At 37.5% G+C, this 16739-nt stretch overlaps 1 protein-coding gene across 7 annotated transcripts in view; it reads left to right on the top strand.

The window, feature by feature from the left end:
• Positions 1-16739, top strand: part of LOC147831329 (uncharacterized) — an 85812-nt gene that overhangs the window by 1514 nt on the left and 67559 nt on the right. For all 7 annotated transcript variants that reach the window (XR_015523771.1, XR_015523772.1, XM_087307515.1 and 4 more), the window contains exon 2: positions 11433-11550. Coding sequence is in view for 5 of the 7 variants with exons in the window: in XM_087307515.1 (XP_087163641.1) it covers positions 11433-11550 (118 nt within the window). In the remaining 2 variants the exon portion in view is untranslated. The remainder of the gene's footprint in view (positions 1-11432; positions 11551-16739) is intronic.

Genomic DNA, 16739 nt, shown 5'->3' with positions numbered 1-16739 from the left:
TGCGCTTCTGGTGCTTCAACTTTTTATTGCTTATATTTATTTTAGAAGTAAGATCCAAGATTTAGAATAAAAGTTACCTGTAAAATCTTTTCTCTGTTTAAAAACAAAACAGTAGTGAAAGAAGACTTCTCTTACATCAGATTATAGTCCCACTGAAGCAACAGCCGACAGAGGATTCCACTTGGTCTTTTTCGATGGATTATTTATGATGGCATAGTAGTCAAAATAGGACAAATGAGCTCATGTATGGGACAAATTCTGGACCTTTGTCAGTGAGGGCTCGATCTTCCTAACCACCTGAACCCCCCTGGTTACAGGCCTGAAAAGTTAGAACACGTTTTATGTTTATAGTAAACATGTTTTTAATAGAATTTTGGCTGTAAAAGCGCACCTACAGGTGTTTCAGGTGCAGGTCAGATTTTCTCTTGGTCATAATTTATTTTGTTTATATACATTTTGTTTAAAAAATGATTAGACCTGTCCAGTTTCATCTGAAATGCATCCCAGATCACCTTTTGAAGTGGTTTGAGCGATTGGATTTATATCCAATCAGAATTAAACGAATGAAGTGACCAAACAGCCTCAAAAACACAGACATGACGGGATTAGCGCCTTTTGCCATGAAGTGACATCTGACGGCTGAGAACTCCACTTGCCATTAATCGAACAGTTATTTAAAAAATAATTATAATTATGTCAAAAATAGGTAAAGGGAGGTCATGTACTGGACAAGTCAATAAATATACAGGACATCCAGGCTAATGCGGCCAGTTAGCCTAGAATGGGGGTCACCAATCTCGTTCCTTGAGGTCCGGTGCCCTGCAGGGTTTAGCTCCAACTTGCCCTAACACACCTGCCTGGATGTTTCAAGTATACCTAAGACCTTGATTAGCTTGTTCATGTGTGTTTGATTAGCGTTGGAGCTAAAATCTGCAGGACACCGGACCTCCAGGAACAAGTTTGGTGATCCCTGGCCTAGATCCTCATGGATAGGGACAGATTTTCAGCTGTTAGGAAGTAACTTTTACCCTACCCTATTTGACAGTCTTTTTGAACCTATGTTTAATATTTTGTGATAATGATGCCGCTGCATACCTTTTCTGCTGTCTTGCTCTTTTCGACCCAGAGCGTTACTCAGTATAGATGTCGCAACAAAGATTCAAATGTTACCACTCAGAGGGTTTTGTTGTGACTCGTGTCACATTATTCTGGCTTTGAGGCTCTATGGGATTCGAATTACTGGCCAGAGTTATTTAAAATGACACTTTATTATAATATTGAATATAAATATATTATATTAATTATACAATAAATATATTATATAATAATTACATAAATTAATTTAAAGGACAAATTCTGGAACTTTTGGCCGTGAAATGTCCAAAAAATTCAAAAAGCCCAATTGTTCAGGAATACAACAACCCTGGCAACACACAAACATATACACAGTTCTTGTAAAAAAAAAAAAAAGTTTCAGTTTTTTTTTATTGAATTTTGATTTGAATTGTTTGGCTGATATATTCAGGTGGCAACGGCTAATATGTAGCTTATCATGCTAACACTACAACATTTACATTTGTTCTTGCTTTCCCTAGGAATCAAACCCACTACTTTGGCATTGTAGTAACTATTTACTACAACCTGGGCTACAGAAATGCTGAAAAATAAGTAAAATTGCTTGACTCATTCATATAGTAACCTTTGGTGCACACTCGAACACACCTGACAGCAAAGCATATGTATGTAGTGTTGTCCCAAATGGAACAGTAATGGTTATTTTACTAAGCGAAAATTCAAACCATTTTCCTGATTATGTTTGACGGTTGCCGAATTAACGAAAGTCATTGCATAATCGCAACTCAAAACTACATCTTTATATATAATACAAAATAATGTTTTCTCAAATTGACTGGCCATCTCAGCAAAAACATTATTTGCAATATGTCTATTTATATTTGTATGAAAAATATAGTTGACTATATAGAAGCCCCGGAACACTTTTTTGATCAAGAATTTTCTATTTTTAAATATAACACTGATAATGAACAGTTCCATTCTTTTAAACAATCACAACTTGTGTACTTTCTTTTTTAACTTGTGAAATTAACACATTTGTTAAAGTGACAACAATTATAGCACAATTGGAATTGATTGCTACCTAAATTGCCAACAATCATACATGTTAACAAATATGAGTAAATTAACAGTTATGAAAAACAATCGGCGCTACAGTAGCAATTTACTCTACTGAGTGAAGCCCACAGCAACTGCTCTTGAGTCAATTTTTAAAAATTGCTAAAAGTAGCCAAATGAATAATAAAAATTGCTAAATTTGTTGCTAGGTGCTTTTTGAAAAAAAACAAAAAAAAAAAGGACTGGACCAAATAATATCTGCCATGAGTATAATCTCTCTTTTAAGACAATTTTGCTTTCTCAATCAAAAATAAAGTAGTCCAGTATCAGAGTCCAACAGCTTCACCCCTTCCGCTACATAAACAAAACTGTAATCATGGAGTGCATGACGTATTCAACAGTCCACACATCATATTACCAGTTGAATAAATGCATCATCCAGGTGTTTAAAGTGCACTTGTTCTTATTAGGGTTTTCAGTGTGAATGCAATACTTACACTATTTATACAACAAGATGGCGTAAAATAGTGCATAAGTATGCAATTTGGGATGCACCAATATGATGGTAGTCTCTCTCTCTCTCAGACTAACCTGGCTAGGATTACAATTTTCAAAGGGTTAGTGTCAGACATCAGCTGTCCATGCAGTGAAATGCTAAACGCTGACCGGTCAGCAGGAACAATATTATGCTGCTTTTGTTGTTTTAGCAGGGTAATGTGACTACATTAAGTTGCCCCAACATAAACTTGTGTACCAGAAACTTCAAAAATAACACATTACTCTTTCTTAGTAGATGTCCTACTTGGGCTGAGCAATTAATCAGAAAAATAATTACAATGACCATTACGGCTGCCATGATTGCCTTTGCCAATCAGAGGTTTGAATTAGTCCCTGCTTAATAGAGTACTGTAGGAATGAGTCCTTAAACCTGAAAGCAAGTTAAAATTGATGAACTTCTGGGTTAAATAGTTTCTTAATAGGTTTTTGGTTAAATGCTTGAAATAAAGTCTGTGGTTAACACGGTTTAATATATTTTCACATTTAATTCTGCACCCTAAAGTAAATCGGCTTCACAAAAGCATTACAAAAAGGTGGTTGCTATCAAATGGTTAAAGGGATAGTTCACTCAAAAATCAAAAAGTCTGTCATCATTTACTCATCTGTCACTTGTTGATCAATCTCCTGTTGAACACAAAGCACACATTGACATCCACAGTTAATAGTGTTTTTTTATTATTATTACTATGGAAGGTATTGTTTACCAGCAGCCAGCATTCTTCAAAAATCTGACCGAATCCGTCTTCTGTGACATTGATAGTATACAATAAATGACATCTGTAAATAACACCATCTGTAAATATTTACATAGTTGTTCTATAACTGCACTTTATAACATATACCTGTATTCTGCACTTGCTGCTATTGCACTCCTGTTTAGACCTAAACTGCATTACGTTGCCTTGTACTTGTACATGTGTAATGACGATAAAGCTAAATCTAATCTAATCATTGATGAATAATTTGAATGACATTGTACAGAATAGAGTAAATTCTTGAATTAGAAGTTGAGATCATCATATACTAACTCATTAATATCCTTTTACAGTCTTGCTTATGTTTATGCTTGCACTTTTGCAAAAAGTCTTACAAACTCCAAGTTTGTAGTTTTACCATAGCCAAACTCTGAAATCTCCATAATCTTCTCTGTTTGTTTTGCTGTTGGTGTCTCTTTGCCTTAACACATTTGTTAACACTATTGTTTGTTTTGGTAACACTAGTGTTTGTTTTATATTGGTTTGTTTATTTAATGTGATTTTATTATATGTGATATTTGTAATTCTTTAAATGATTTCAATATAGCTTAGGGTATTTTATCAAGATATGACTCTATTGTATAGAGCCTAAAAAAGTGGAAATGTAATTTAAATTTTATGTCTTTCTATTGTATTCATATTTTGTATTTACGGCAAAATAAAAAAATAATAAAATAAAATAAAAAAGAGCATCAACAGAGTTGTGAAGGGAGCGCTCTTTTGCCCGTCTCTCACACACATAACAGTACAGGCATCTATCGTGCGTGATACGTGCACGATAGATGCCTGTTTGTTTTGCTTTTAAGCTTGACAAAAACTCTTGACAACCTTTACTGGCTGCTGTGTCTTTAATATGGTGTAAAGATTATTATGCATTATTAAAACATCAAAGACGCAGCAAAGAATGTCACTTATAAATTAAAACTTTATTATTTTATGCAACAGCCTTGCATTTAAAAGAGAAACATAACGCCGATCAAAAGCAAAAGCAAAAATTGCTGGCAGGCCGAAAAAGGCCGCCCGCTGGCTCCGAGAAAGCCCGGAAGTGACAGTGGAAATGCGACTGGCCTTGGCTCGCCCTGGCTCGCTCGCTTTAGGCGCGATAGCGGAAAAGTGGTTAACGAGTCAATTTTAGACTAAACGTGCAAGGCTTTTGTTTATTAACTATTGTTATTTATTAATTAATTTGTTTTTTTAGATTACCCAATACATTTAAATAATTCCTGTTGAACATTATAATGCCACCACAAATGTTCTCCACTCTAGTACCAAAAATTATATTGGGACATAATGGCAATAAAATATTAATTGACAGCTTTGACATTGACATTGATTTTATTCATTAATTTTTCTTCAGCTTAGTCTCTTTATTCATCTGGGGTCACCACAACGGAATGAACCACCAACTTATCCAGCATATGATTTACACAGTGGATGCCCTTTTTCAAATGCATATGTTTTGCTACGGTTACGCCAACTGTCCACACTACGCCAGAGTTTTTGAGCGACAAAATGCTGAAGAGGCCGTTTTCATTCTAAAACGCAAGAGGGGTCTGGCTGCAGACTTGGCACAGTGCAATCTGAGCTGCATCCAATGCTTTTTAATGGGCTCACCTAACCCCACCCCTAACCATACCTCTCACAGTGATGTCACTAGCTCCATTGAGTGCATTGTGTCTGACATTGCATCGCTGAGAAATGCTATCACAGCTTGCATCATAGAGGTTGCATCCAGATACTATTGTAAAATGCTGCTGCTGCTCCGAGTCAGTGTGGACGGGGAAAATGGAGACATCTGAAAATGGAGGCTTCGGGATAAAATAAAAAAAAATGATATGAGGAATTAAATTACTTTTATTTTATTTGTAAATGGCGCCTTTCTAGACACCCAAGGTCGCCTTACAATAGGCATCAACAGCCATGCTAAAACAAATTCAAACAAATAATAAAACCGTACTAAACAAGCATTGACCAAACAGGTATAAACACACATCGCGAATATAAAATAACATGATAAAAAACATAATAAAAGTTTGTTAAATAAAAGCCTGCTTAAAAAGATGAGTCTTTAGACGAGATTTAAAAGTGTGAAGACTAATACAGGAACTATTAAGGAAGTGCCTATTTTAATTTTGATATTAGTAACTTAACACCCACCAAAAATGTTGAGGTGTCATGTAGCTGCATATTAATACGAGCATCATCTTCATGCATATTTATAACAAAACAGCCTAAAACTTCACTGCCGTCTTTTATTGAAAAATACGAAGCATACCCTGTCTTTTTCATTGAATATCAGTTTTAATAATCAATAATGGCCATTATATAAAAGTATAACGTCCAATAAGTTTATACATTATAGGAAATAAAGGCAAACAATCTTTCAATATGCAGAATCAGTGTCCGCGGTTACATTAATTAACATGATATCTTTGCTTTCAGCCAAAACACATTACCTGAGAACAATAGATTCAAAAGACGAAAGTCGGAGATCATTGTGTTAGATATAGACTAAAAAATTAATTAAATATTCCATTTAACAAAAATAGTGTGGTTAGATCCTTGATGAACAGTCCGACATGCACAGCTTTGACCACCAGAGAACAACCAGCATAAAATGATGTTTATATCAAAGGAACCATAATGCAACCAAAACCGAATGCAGATGCTTTGATCAATAATTAGTTTTTTATCTAGTGCACCTCCATTGCAATCCTCCAGCAATGCCAGAGGTGAGGAGATGGGCACTGTCATCCACTGGCTTCTAGCAGACGGCCTAATCCTGGATCCTCTGACAGCGGCTAGTCACCACATCCCCCGAGGCTAGTTACAGAACTAAAGCCTCAAAGAGCCATCCACACCAGCTATACCTGTCAGACAGAGAGAGGAGGAGGACATGATGAGGCCATGTGAGAGCCGATTGTGTGAAGTCTGGCCAGACAAAAGCAGAGTGAGCCCAATGACAGAGCAATCAGGGAATAATGAACTAATGATGAAAAATAACTGGAGAAGACATGTCACACCAGGCTGAAATGAGAGTGACAGAGAAACGGAAAGAAGAAGAAGAAGAAGAAGAGCACAATAATCAGACTTTGAGAAAACAGAAGCAAGTGTCTGATCGACAGAGCAAGAGATTAATGGAGGACAGGAGCAACGAAGATGGAGATAAAGGGGAGAAGGGCTGTGTGTTATTGGAGGTGTGCAGGAAGAGTGGCATGTCTAAAGACTGATTTAAAGGAAGATAGGTGGGGGAGAGAGAAAACGTCAGGGTGAAATCACCCTCCGCTCGTCAAAGTAGAGTTATTTATAGAGCGATGGCCTGTTCACCTCATCTATCCGTCACTTGGCATCTCTCTTTATGTAAAGGCCATATTTGCAGGTTTGAGGAATAAGATTTAAGGTGCTTTCACATCTATAGATCGATTGTTTTGTTTTGAAACGGGGATTAAAAATGTTACGATGTTGCTTTTTGTTTTAGGTGCGGTTTGCTTTTATGTGACCAAGCTTCAAAATAAAGCAAAATGGGTCTCCTCACATTGGTCAGAGTTTGGTTTGTTTTTCGGGATTCCACTCAGGTGTCTTACATCGTTACTTTAATGAATATGAGAAATGGGCGACATGGGGGCGCAGTAGGTAGTTCTGTCGCTGTACAGCAAGAAGGTCGCTGGTAAGGTTTTTAGCCTCAGCTGGGTCAGTTGGTATTTCTGTGTGGACTTTGCATGTTCTCCCTGCGTTCCCGTGGGTTTCCTCCAGGTGCTCCAGTTTACCCCGCAAGTCCAAAGACATGCGGTACAGGTAAATTGGTTGGACTAAAAATTGTCCGCAGTGTATGTGTGTGAATGAGAGTGTATGGATGTTTCATAGAGATGGGTTGCGGCTAGAAGGGCATCCGTAGCGTAAAACATATGCTGAATAGGTGGGTGGTTCATTCCGCTGTGGCGACCCTGGATTAATAGACTGCCTAGGGACTAAGCCAAAAAGAAAACGAATGAATTTGAGAAATAAGACATAAGCGAAAAGGGGGTGGCATGGTGCCTCAGTGGTTAGCACTGTTGCCTCACAGCAAAAAGAATGCTGGTTCAAGTCCTGGCTAGGTCAGTTGTCATTTCTGTGTAGAGTTTGCATGTTCTCCTAGAGTTGGCGTGGGTTTCCTCTGGGTGCTTTGGTTTCCCCCACAGTCCAAAGACATGAGCTATTGGTGAATTGAATAAACTAATGCTGAGTTCAGACTGCATGATTTTCAAAGTAGTCATGTCACAGATGTTTTCACACTGCATGACTATCTGGGCTTGCGTTTCGTCGCTGCTTTGTTTACACTGCAAGATGGATCGGCGACAGGGGCTTTCACATTGCATGACTTCGTCCAAACTACGTCTCACAGCCAAAAACACATATTATATCTTTTGGTATTAACTACATAATGAGAAAGAATCCTTTAATGGCGTAGAAAATGTACATATTTGCTCACCTGGGTTTAAAGGGAATTAGCCATTTCTCCTCAACGTTGATAATAAACTAATTTCTTTCTGTATGAAACGTCAAACAGACACGGTTGCTCCTGAGTCCTGTCAAACCTCCACTAGTTTTTCCTCCATTTCGTGGGTCCAAATAAACCAAAAAAGATCGTTTTTAACCTCTCCCCCACCCTCCCGCTGGCCTGCAGCAGGTATACACACATGCACACGCAAGTAAATGCCGCTCTCTCATTGGCTGTAGGCAATCGCTGATATTATTTTCAGTCAAAAGTCATTTCACACGGCATGATTTGAATCGCCGACAGCTCTAAATATTTAGAAAGTGAAAGCGAAAGTGAAAGTAGATTATGAGATGCCTTAACTCCCATTCTCGCGCTGTAGCTGCTCTGTTTAACTGTTTTCTTGCTAGTGAAATGCTCAGTTTTTCCCACCTACACTTACTTTACGACATGTAAATAGCAAATGTGCTTATGACGCGACACAACTGGCTCTTAAAGGGAATGGAAGATGAGACTTTGATTGGTTTATTCTCAAAACACACCTATAACTCATTTAGAAAAAAATCTCAACCCTTTTAGATCACGCGCCACGGCGCTAAGCGGATTTTTCAGTCCTTAAAATAGCAAAAGTGGATTCTGATACACCCTAAAAGCATTTGTGCCCTGTGCTTTGCGCATGGACCGTGAAAATAGAGCCTTATAACTTTGTCATTTTATTCAGTTTGTGGTGTTGTTGTGTTTGTAACACTGTAAGCTATTCGAATTTTACTACAAAGATGCCGTTTTGGCGTGTAAGTAACATGTTAAAGCAATTAAACAACAGATCTCCGACAGAAACAGTGACATGAACAAATGAACAATCATCCTTAATTCAACACTATTGTGTCGGTGAACTAAATGCGTCCGATGGTATGTTGCTCTGGAGTCTTACCTTTCAAAATAAACCGTGATGTACAGCAATGAATGAATGCACTCCATATCTAATAAGCGTTTTCTGTACAACTTGCACAAATTTAGCAAATACATTCTTTATAAGCTTCCCATTGAAAAACATCTACCTGCAATGGCTGCTTGAGGGTTGTAGCTTTGGACTGATGTATAGTTTGTCATGATTACTCTTGATCTTTTTGATGTAATCTATTCATAAACACTGAGATGTGGAAAAACAGCACCCCAGTGCGTCCACGTCCTGACGCTGGCTAATATTCCAATAATGCATTTTTAGGTGTTTAATATGATTTCATATACCTGTATGGGGTGGATGAAATGTGTCAGTTGAACTCAAACTCAAAACTCAAACCCTCCAGTGTCGGCTCCCGCCCCAGAGCGCCACTCAGTGCCGGCTCCAACCCAGCTCCTTGCCCTGCCGGCACCACTCAGACGTCTCGCCCTGCCGGCTCCACGCTCCAGGCCCACCGCAGCCTCATGATCTAGGGCCACTCCAGCTCCACGCTCCAGGCCCTCCGCAGCGCCACACTCCGGCCCTCCGCAGCTCCACTCTCCGGGCCCTCCTCAGCTCCACGCTTCGGGCCCTCAACAGCTCCACGCTCCAGGCCCTCCGCAACTCCACTCTCCAGGCCTTCCGCAGTTCCACGCTCCAGGCCCGCCTCAGCTCTGTGCTCCAGGTCCGCCCCCGCTGCATGGTCCTGGCCCTCCATCCCTCCCCCTCTTCCGCCTACGATCATAACTCCATTGATCGCTGGATTTCACTAACTATAATCATGGACTACAAATCTGCCATTTCTGGACTACATTTTCCTACATGCACTCCGCTCACACTCACACATGCTTCCTCATCTAGATTGATTACACTCACACCACCTGAGGATCGTCAGAGACTGATTGCACACACTATTTAAGCTACACACTCACTCATTCACTTTGCCAAGTCTTGTTTTATCTGTAGATGACATTACAACACGTTATTCCTTGTCTTGTTTTCCTGTGTTTTACCTAGCCTTGTATTCTTGTTCTCCCTGCCTGCCGCCTGCCTTCTGACCTCTTGCCTGTGTTTGACTACGATTCTGGATTAGCCTTTTATACATCTGTTTGCACCTGTGTTGACCATTGCTAGCCTGACTTCGATTAAACCTGCATTTGGATCCAAACCTCAGTTGTCTGTGTCACTCCCCGTGGTTACAGTATGTATGTGTATATTATTATTATTTTTTTTAAGGAACAATTGATTTGACTGTGTTATATGTGTACAATAGGCTTTTGCTTTTAGTTAGATCAGTTTTTATGGTATTTGTCAGGCATGTCACCATGATGGTGTTTAGTTGAGAGAATTAATCTATGAATCTTTTATACATTTACTTTCTGTGCAAATAGAAAAGTTAAAAATACAGAAAATTGTGTAAATGCATTACTTGCATTAGAAATAATGCACAATGTTGAGGGGTATTGAGGCGGTAACATTTATATTGTGCAAGAGCTGATAATCTGCCATGTAATTGTAATTTACATATTATTTACATCTTATTTGCATATTTAGCTTTTTAGAGAGCAAAATTCCAATGGGTTTCAGAAATGCGTAAAAGAATTCAAAAGAAATCAATTTTATCTGTCGATCTTATCAAGTGGACATCATACGTAGAGACATTTCCTGAAAGCAGTAAACATTTAAGAGCTTTTCAGGTGATCGTCCAGTAGTGCATGTTGCCGGGTCAGTCCGTCCATAGTTGACATCAAGGATGTTTATGTATCCCAAGTCTGACAAAGGTAAAAAGACCTTTTAGATTCAGTGTTGAAGTTTAAAAAAAAAACCTGTTTGAGAGCCTGAATTACTCACCGAAGTTGAGGGACGCAAGGCCTTTTTCACAGACCACTGGTTGTTTTGCACTTGCAGCGTGGAAATGCGCTGTATTGACTGTAAAATATGGCAAGGTAAATTGACTTGATATATATATGAGTGTGATATAAACGAAAACACATCATAACATGGTACATTTTTAATTGGTACATCTTACCATACTAACTCAACAGCAGCACTGTAAATAAAACAGGGAAAAATGCTCAAATTTAACATTTCTAGACCATTAAACCAAATTATTTAATTTTGGTTTGAAATAATTTAAGTAAAAGCATGTAAACAGAAAAAAAAGAAAAACAATTATAATATTGATGGTGGTAATTCAAATCCACCGCTTTCTAGTTCTGCTAGATGACATCTAGTTTCAAAGTTACTAATAGACAACAGGGAACAATAGTGATAAAGCTTTTTGGTAACACTTTATTTTGATAGTCCATTTGAGTATTAGTAGACTGTCTGCTCATTATGTTGCTACTGCTCCTTCAGCAGACATTTTACTGACTATAAGACACTTTGCAAGTACATGTCAACTTACACTAACCCTAACCCCAACCTAACTGTCTACTTATAATCTAATGAGGATTAGTTGGCATGTAGCTGCAATGTAACTTAAATTCAACAAACAGACCATCAAAATAAAGTGTGACCAACTTTCTAGTCTAATCTTTGTAAAATCCTGTATTTGCCTTTTTATGTTCAGTCCAGGGGCATACGCTCATGATGCTATCCAAAGCAAGAAGGTGTCGTGGCCTATGAAATTCGGCTCTCCGGACTGGACAAAAGTGCCAATGCTGGAGAGAAGAGCACTGCGGACAGAGGTACTGATAGGGTAAACATTTTTTAATGAAAAAAACATGAATGAAACATCACTAATATCCTTAGTAGATATTAATTCCTTTCATATTGATATTTTTACATTTTGCGTTCATGCAGCTTTTCAATGACAAAGAGTTTAGGAAACAGAGGAACAGGGTGGCATATCTTCACTTGTTTTACTGATACTAAAATACTACTAGAAGAAATAAGTGTGTACAAACATTAAAGCTTTAAAGGACGAGTTTTACCCACTTGATTCTCGTTTCCATTTTTGAAAATGACTGAACTGTTTTGAAACCACATTTTGGAGGTGTAATGTTCTTATATTAAATGTTCCAGGTACATCAAATGTAAATAATACAATAATTATTAATATAACAAGACAAAATTATATTGATGGTTACATTATCTCCACGTTCTGGTTTTATTTTTAACTTGTCTCTTTGAAACAATGAGTTAAAAAAACAATGGAAGACATTTATCACCCATTTACAAATAAATAACTAATACAAATCAAAAGACAATTCACGTTTCTGATGGGTTGAAAAAAGTTAAAAACTAAGATATTTTAAGGGAAGTCTAATCAGATAAGAGTTGTGATTTTTATTTAATATTATTGATATTACTGATTATTGACTAACAATAGTACCAGTTTTATTATTCTGTAAGTATCAGATGTCAGTAGCATTATGGATGACAATGTTAGATGCAAATTTGATGTTGTTTTGATATTAAAGCAGTCAATTGAAATAAAATCAATTAGCATTTTTTCATTTGTTTTTTGATGTTGTTTTGATACAGAGTTTCCCGCTGGGAAGTTTAATAATACACCACTGCATTTAAAAATCAAAGCTATTTCTCATAATAATCTAAATTTTCAGCACCCATAATCACTGAATTGGAAAAACCGGGTATTGTTTGACTCTGCATGGTGCTTCAAAATGAAAGAGATCAGTCTTGTGAAATTATTATTTTTTTTTTTGTCCAATCTGTTAAGCTGGCAAAATCCATTTTTCATAACTCCTGGCCATCACATGCCACTGTGCTGAAATTGTGCAGGTAACCTGAGATCAAGGTTGTCATGACACCCACCAAGTTTAGTCTGGCTATGCTAAACCATTGCAGACATATAGCCTCGTGTCCACTTTAGCAAGCTATTAGCCGTAACATTTTTTTGCACATTATAAGAGAATGATATTTTGTCAAGCATTTAGAAAATTTTTGGAAAATTCACAAGAATTAAAAAAGGTTTCTAGCTCAGTAGATTTTCATTAAACTGTGTTAAATCTTACAATATGGTTCTATGGGCTGCCATAGACTCAAACCCAAAAGTATTGTACAAAACGAATCGCTGCAATACAACCTTATGTTTTAGGTCTCTATAATAAAAATATTATTTTTTAAAAGGCACCTATGATGAAAATCATCTTTTGTAAGCTGTTTGGAGTGTAGGTGTAGGTTTAGTGTTTCCACAGTCATATTGGGGTGATATTGAGACAATAAGTCTCTTTTTTTTAATTATTATTATTATTTGTTGATGTTAAAATTGGATCCAAATCCCTCCCATTTTGAGGCTGACTGTAACTTTGACGGAGGAGTGCGGTTTCCGCATCCACTAAATTGATTGATAGCCGCGTAACATGTCTCCAATGTAACGTGTATAATCATATCAACAAGACAGGACGTGCGCAAAGCAACCACGTTCAAAAAAGATCTGTTTAGCTCTCTGATCATCAATCCTCATCAAATGTAATCAAGATTGAATTTTTAAGTTTAAAATGTTTTTAAAACAGTACATGTTTGTAATAAAGTAATTCAATATTCATCACCATAGCCACATAGTGTCAATACAATTATGAAAGCAACGCTTCAATCCCGGTTTGTGGACATTAAATCAGGTTTATTTTGTACATTAAAATAACGATGTCCATACAGCAGTGGATATTTACATGTACCTTGTCACATTTGCCCTGCAAAAACAGTGCAAAGCTAAACATGTGTGTGCATGTACACAAGCAAACTTTATAACGTCATTGTGTGTGACTCTTCGCTTTAGAAAGGCTAATATTAACTCCACAACAAATATATCAAATCACCGATGTGAAAGTTCTTGCCGTAGTAAAGGAGAACTGCTTCATTCTTGTCTGTCACTGTGCTGTTTTTCTACCTGAATGCTACACTCATTGACATGCACGTAGGAAAGGTGGGCGGGGAGAACCAGCTCATTAGCATTAAAGGCACAAGCAACAAAAACAGCGACAATGTTCAAACAGCTCACATTTCCCAGATTTAAAAAGGTATAATAAATAATCTGATGGGTGTTTTGAGCTGAAACTTTACATACACATTCTTGAGACACAAAAGACTTAAACATTACATCTTGAAAAATGGTTAAAATTGGTTCCCTTTAAAACAGTATGTTTGAGGAATATATTAAAAAGTTCTAACATCTATTTAACTGTGTAAATCCCAGTTGCACAGAAGTGTGTCTGCCAAAAAAAATATCTCATTGTAATGAATGAGCCCTCTTGATTATTTTCAAAATATTCCCAAGAGTTATTTTACAGTGCAAGGATATTCTCACAGTATCTCCTGTTATATTTTTCTTCTGGAGAAGAAATTCCAGAATTATTATTTATCATTTATTTAATTTGGATGAAATAAAAGGAAAAGAAAGTATTTTTTCCATTGGCTATAGAATAAAACACTTCTGTTTAATGACTTGCCCAATTAACCTTGTTAAGTCTTCAAATTGCACTTTAAGCTGAATCCTAGCAATCCAATCCTATTCTTGTAGAATAACTAGCAAACCATTATGTGCTGCAATTGTTAGAAATTAGTCAATAAAACTTTAAAAATGTGTTGAAAACGTCTTCTCTCCATTTTACCATAATATTTCACATGCAGCCTAACATTTTTTTTTTCCAGCTGTATATAAATTTTAATAATCCATTCTTGATAATGAATGTGTGTTAATTACTAATGCATAAATTTAAAGAAATAAAGAAATAAAACAGAATTTCTCTAATTAGCATTTTAAGGTTTAATGAAAGCAGGGGTCTCAAACTCAAATTGGTGGTGGGGCATTTCAGTGACTGACAATTCAAAGGGGGGCCATTGTAACATTCAAGCACAAGAAAAAAGTGGAAACCTGGCGTAATTGACGTTTAAATTTCAAGCATTACCTGTGACAAGTGATAATGCATCACTGTGTCACATATCAGCTGCTAAAATATATCTGTGGTTGTTGTGTGTATGGCCGAGCATTAGACACGCACTCATTCTTCCACAAGTTATATGCAGTCAAAACTCCAGCGTTTTGTTTCTTGTTGTACTGTACATATTGAAGGAGTAGTTTAAAGGGGCACGAAACACCAAAACACATTTTTTGAGCTGTTGACAGTCGTATATGTGTCCCACACCGCTAAAAACACTATTAGGACACCTATATTTCACAAAAAAGTGTAAATTGGTTGTTTTTGCGTTATTTCAAGCAAATTCGTACTTCAGGTTTGAAACGAATTTTTGAAGCTGCGTCACGGTCATGACATAATAGCGTTGTATTCCAGCGTGCAGACTGGGCGTCTGTGCCAGAGTGTGTCTTATTACGTCTTACAGCCTGCTGCATTAATGCATGAGTAAAGTTTGGTTCAAACCAATCAGCGCGCTCTATTGTGCAACTTCATTAATATTCATTACTGCCACAGTGTTTAGACGACATAGACGCCACGTTGTGTTGGCAAAACAAGCATGAAGTGTTGCTTTTATAGTTTGCTGCAGTTAAGTTTTGTTTTCATTTTCGCTCTGTGAGAGCTCATTTAGACTCACGTGTGGATAAGCAGTGTACGCGACGCTCGAAAACAATAACGTACATGTCTGAGGAATAACACACGCGGCTTTCTGACGCTACCTGCCGAGTGAATCTAAGTTTCCGGGAAATGCAGAGGTTTTTTTTCTCTCATTCGCCGTGCGGTATCAAACATTGCATGCAAAATACACGCTTAGAGCAGTTCCTCAAATCAAATATCTTGTTTGTCGCGAGGGGCATGAATGAATTTCCTGAATGAAAGAGCCAAACTGCAGTTAAAGTCCACCATTTAATAATTTGGCAAATAATTTGACTACAGATGTCCATGTAGGTTAAACACCATCACTTTCTCCTGTGTGTGTGGGTGTGTATTTTGACTGAAACTCGCGCGTGCCCAAACAGACACTCCTACACCATCCCACTTTAGTTCCTCCGACACTCCCCCCTAAACAGAGCTGGACACGCCCACTTTTCTGACTTTTTCCAAAGTAGAGGTGTGAAAACACCCTGCTGAAACGAGGGGGTTTCATGGCCCTTTAAATTGCTATGAAAATACTACAATAATAGACATAATTATTACTCTGTCTCAACCAATTGTATTGTTCCAATAGCGTAAGAACAGCAGAAAGCAGTTTGGGTAACTTAAGTGACTTTACTGGCAATTGTTCTTCTCAATATCTTTTTTCTTTTTTTTTTACCTTAAACGTTTTTAAATGAATATTTATTTATAAAAACAAAGGTTTGTCTGCAGACAACATTTTCTTCATTTTCAAATACACAAAGTAAAAATGAGACACTTTAGCTTTTGCAGATACAGGAACAAGATAACAAAAAGGGTGCCACTTCAGCCTAAACAGCAGCTGTTATGTTTACTTGGCCCTTTTCTTCACACTGCATGAACAGAATAGCATCTACTGTGCCTGCATTCGGGCGATTCTGTCTCGCCTCCAAAACGCAGCCAGCTGCACTGAATGAGCATTCGCTCGCACCGCTTGTTGTAAGAATGAACCAGATTGAAGATTATCCTCGCAAGGCGCTGCAGTCGTGGAAATAAGCAATCTTGTTTCTCCCAGAACGATAGCAGATTTTCCTCTGATGACTCCTTTAACTGAAACTTTGAACAGTAGGTTACTCTTGCATCCTGCATTATTTTGGGCGTCTCATCTTACCATTCAGCAAAGCCCACTCTCTGTTTTTTCCCTGGTGCACTGCCATGTTATGCTACATCCACCTGCAACCCACCCGCAATTAATCATAATGTATTTTTTATTACCCGACCCGCCCGACCCATTGATTATCCGCTGCGCCCGCGGATATAACCGCCATCCGCGCATCACTACTGCACAACAATGATAGTGGTTAAAAATATATGTTTTAGCTGGC

Source organism: Danio rerio, chromosome 23, assembly GCF_052040795.2.
Source record: "Danio rerio strain M-AB ecotype USA chromosome 23, GRCz13ab, whole genome shotgun sequence".
Taxonomy (NCBI): domain Eukaryota; kingdom Metazoa; phylum Chordata; class Actinopteri; order Cypriniformes; family Danionidae; genus Danio; species Danio rerio.
Note: the sequence above shows the minus strand (reverse complement) of the source record. Positions and strands in the feature narration are given on the sequence as shown.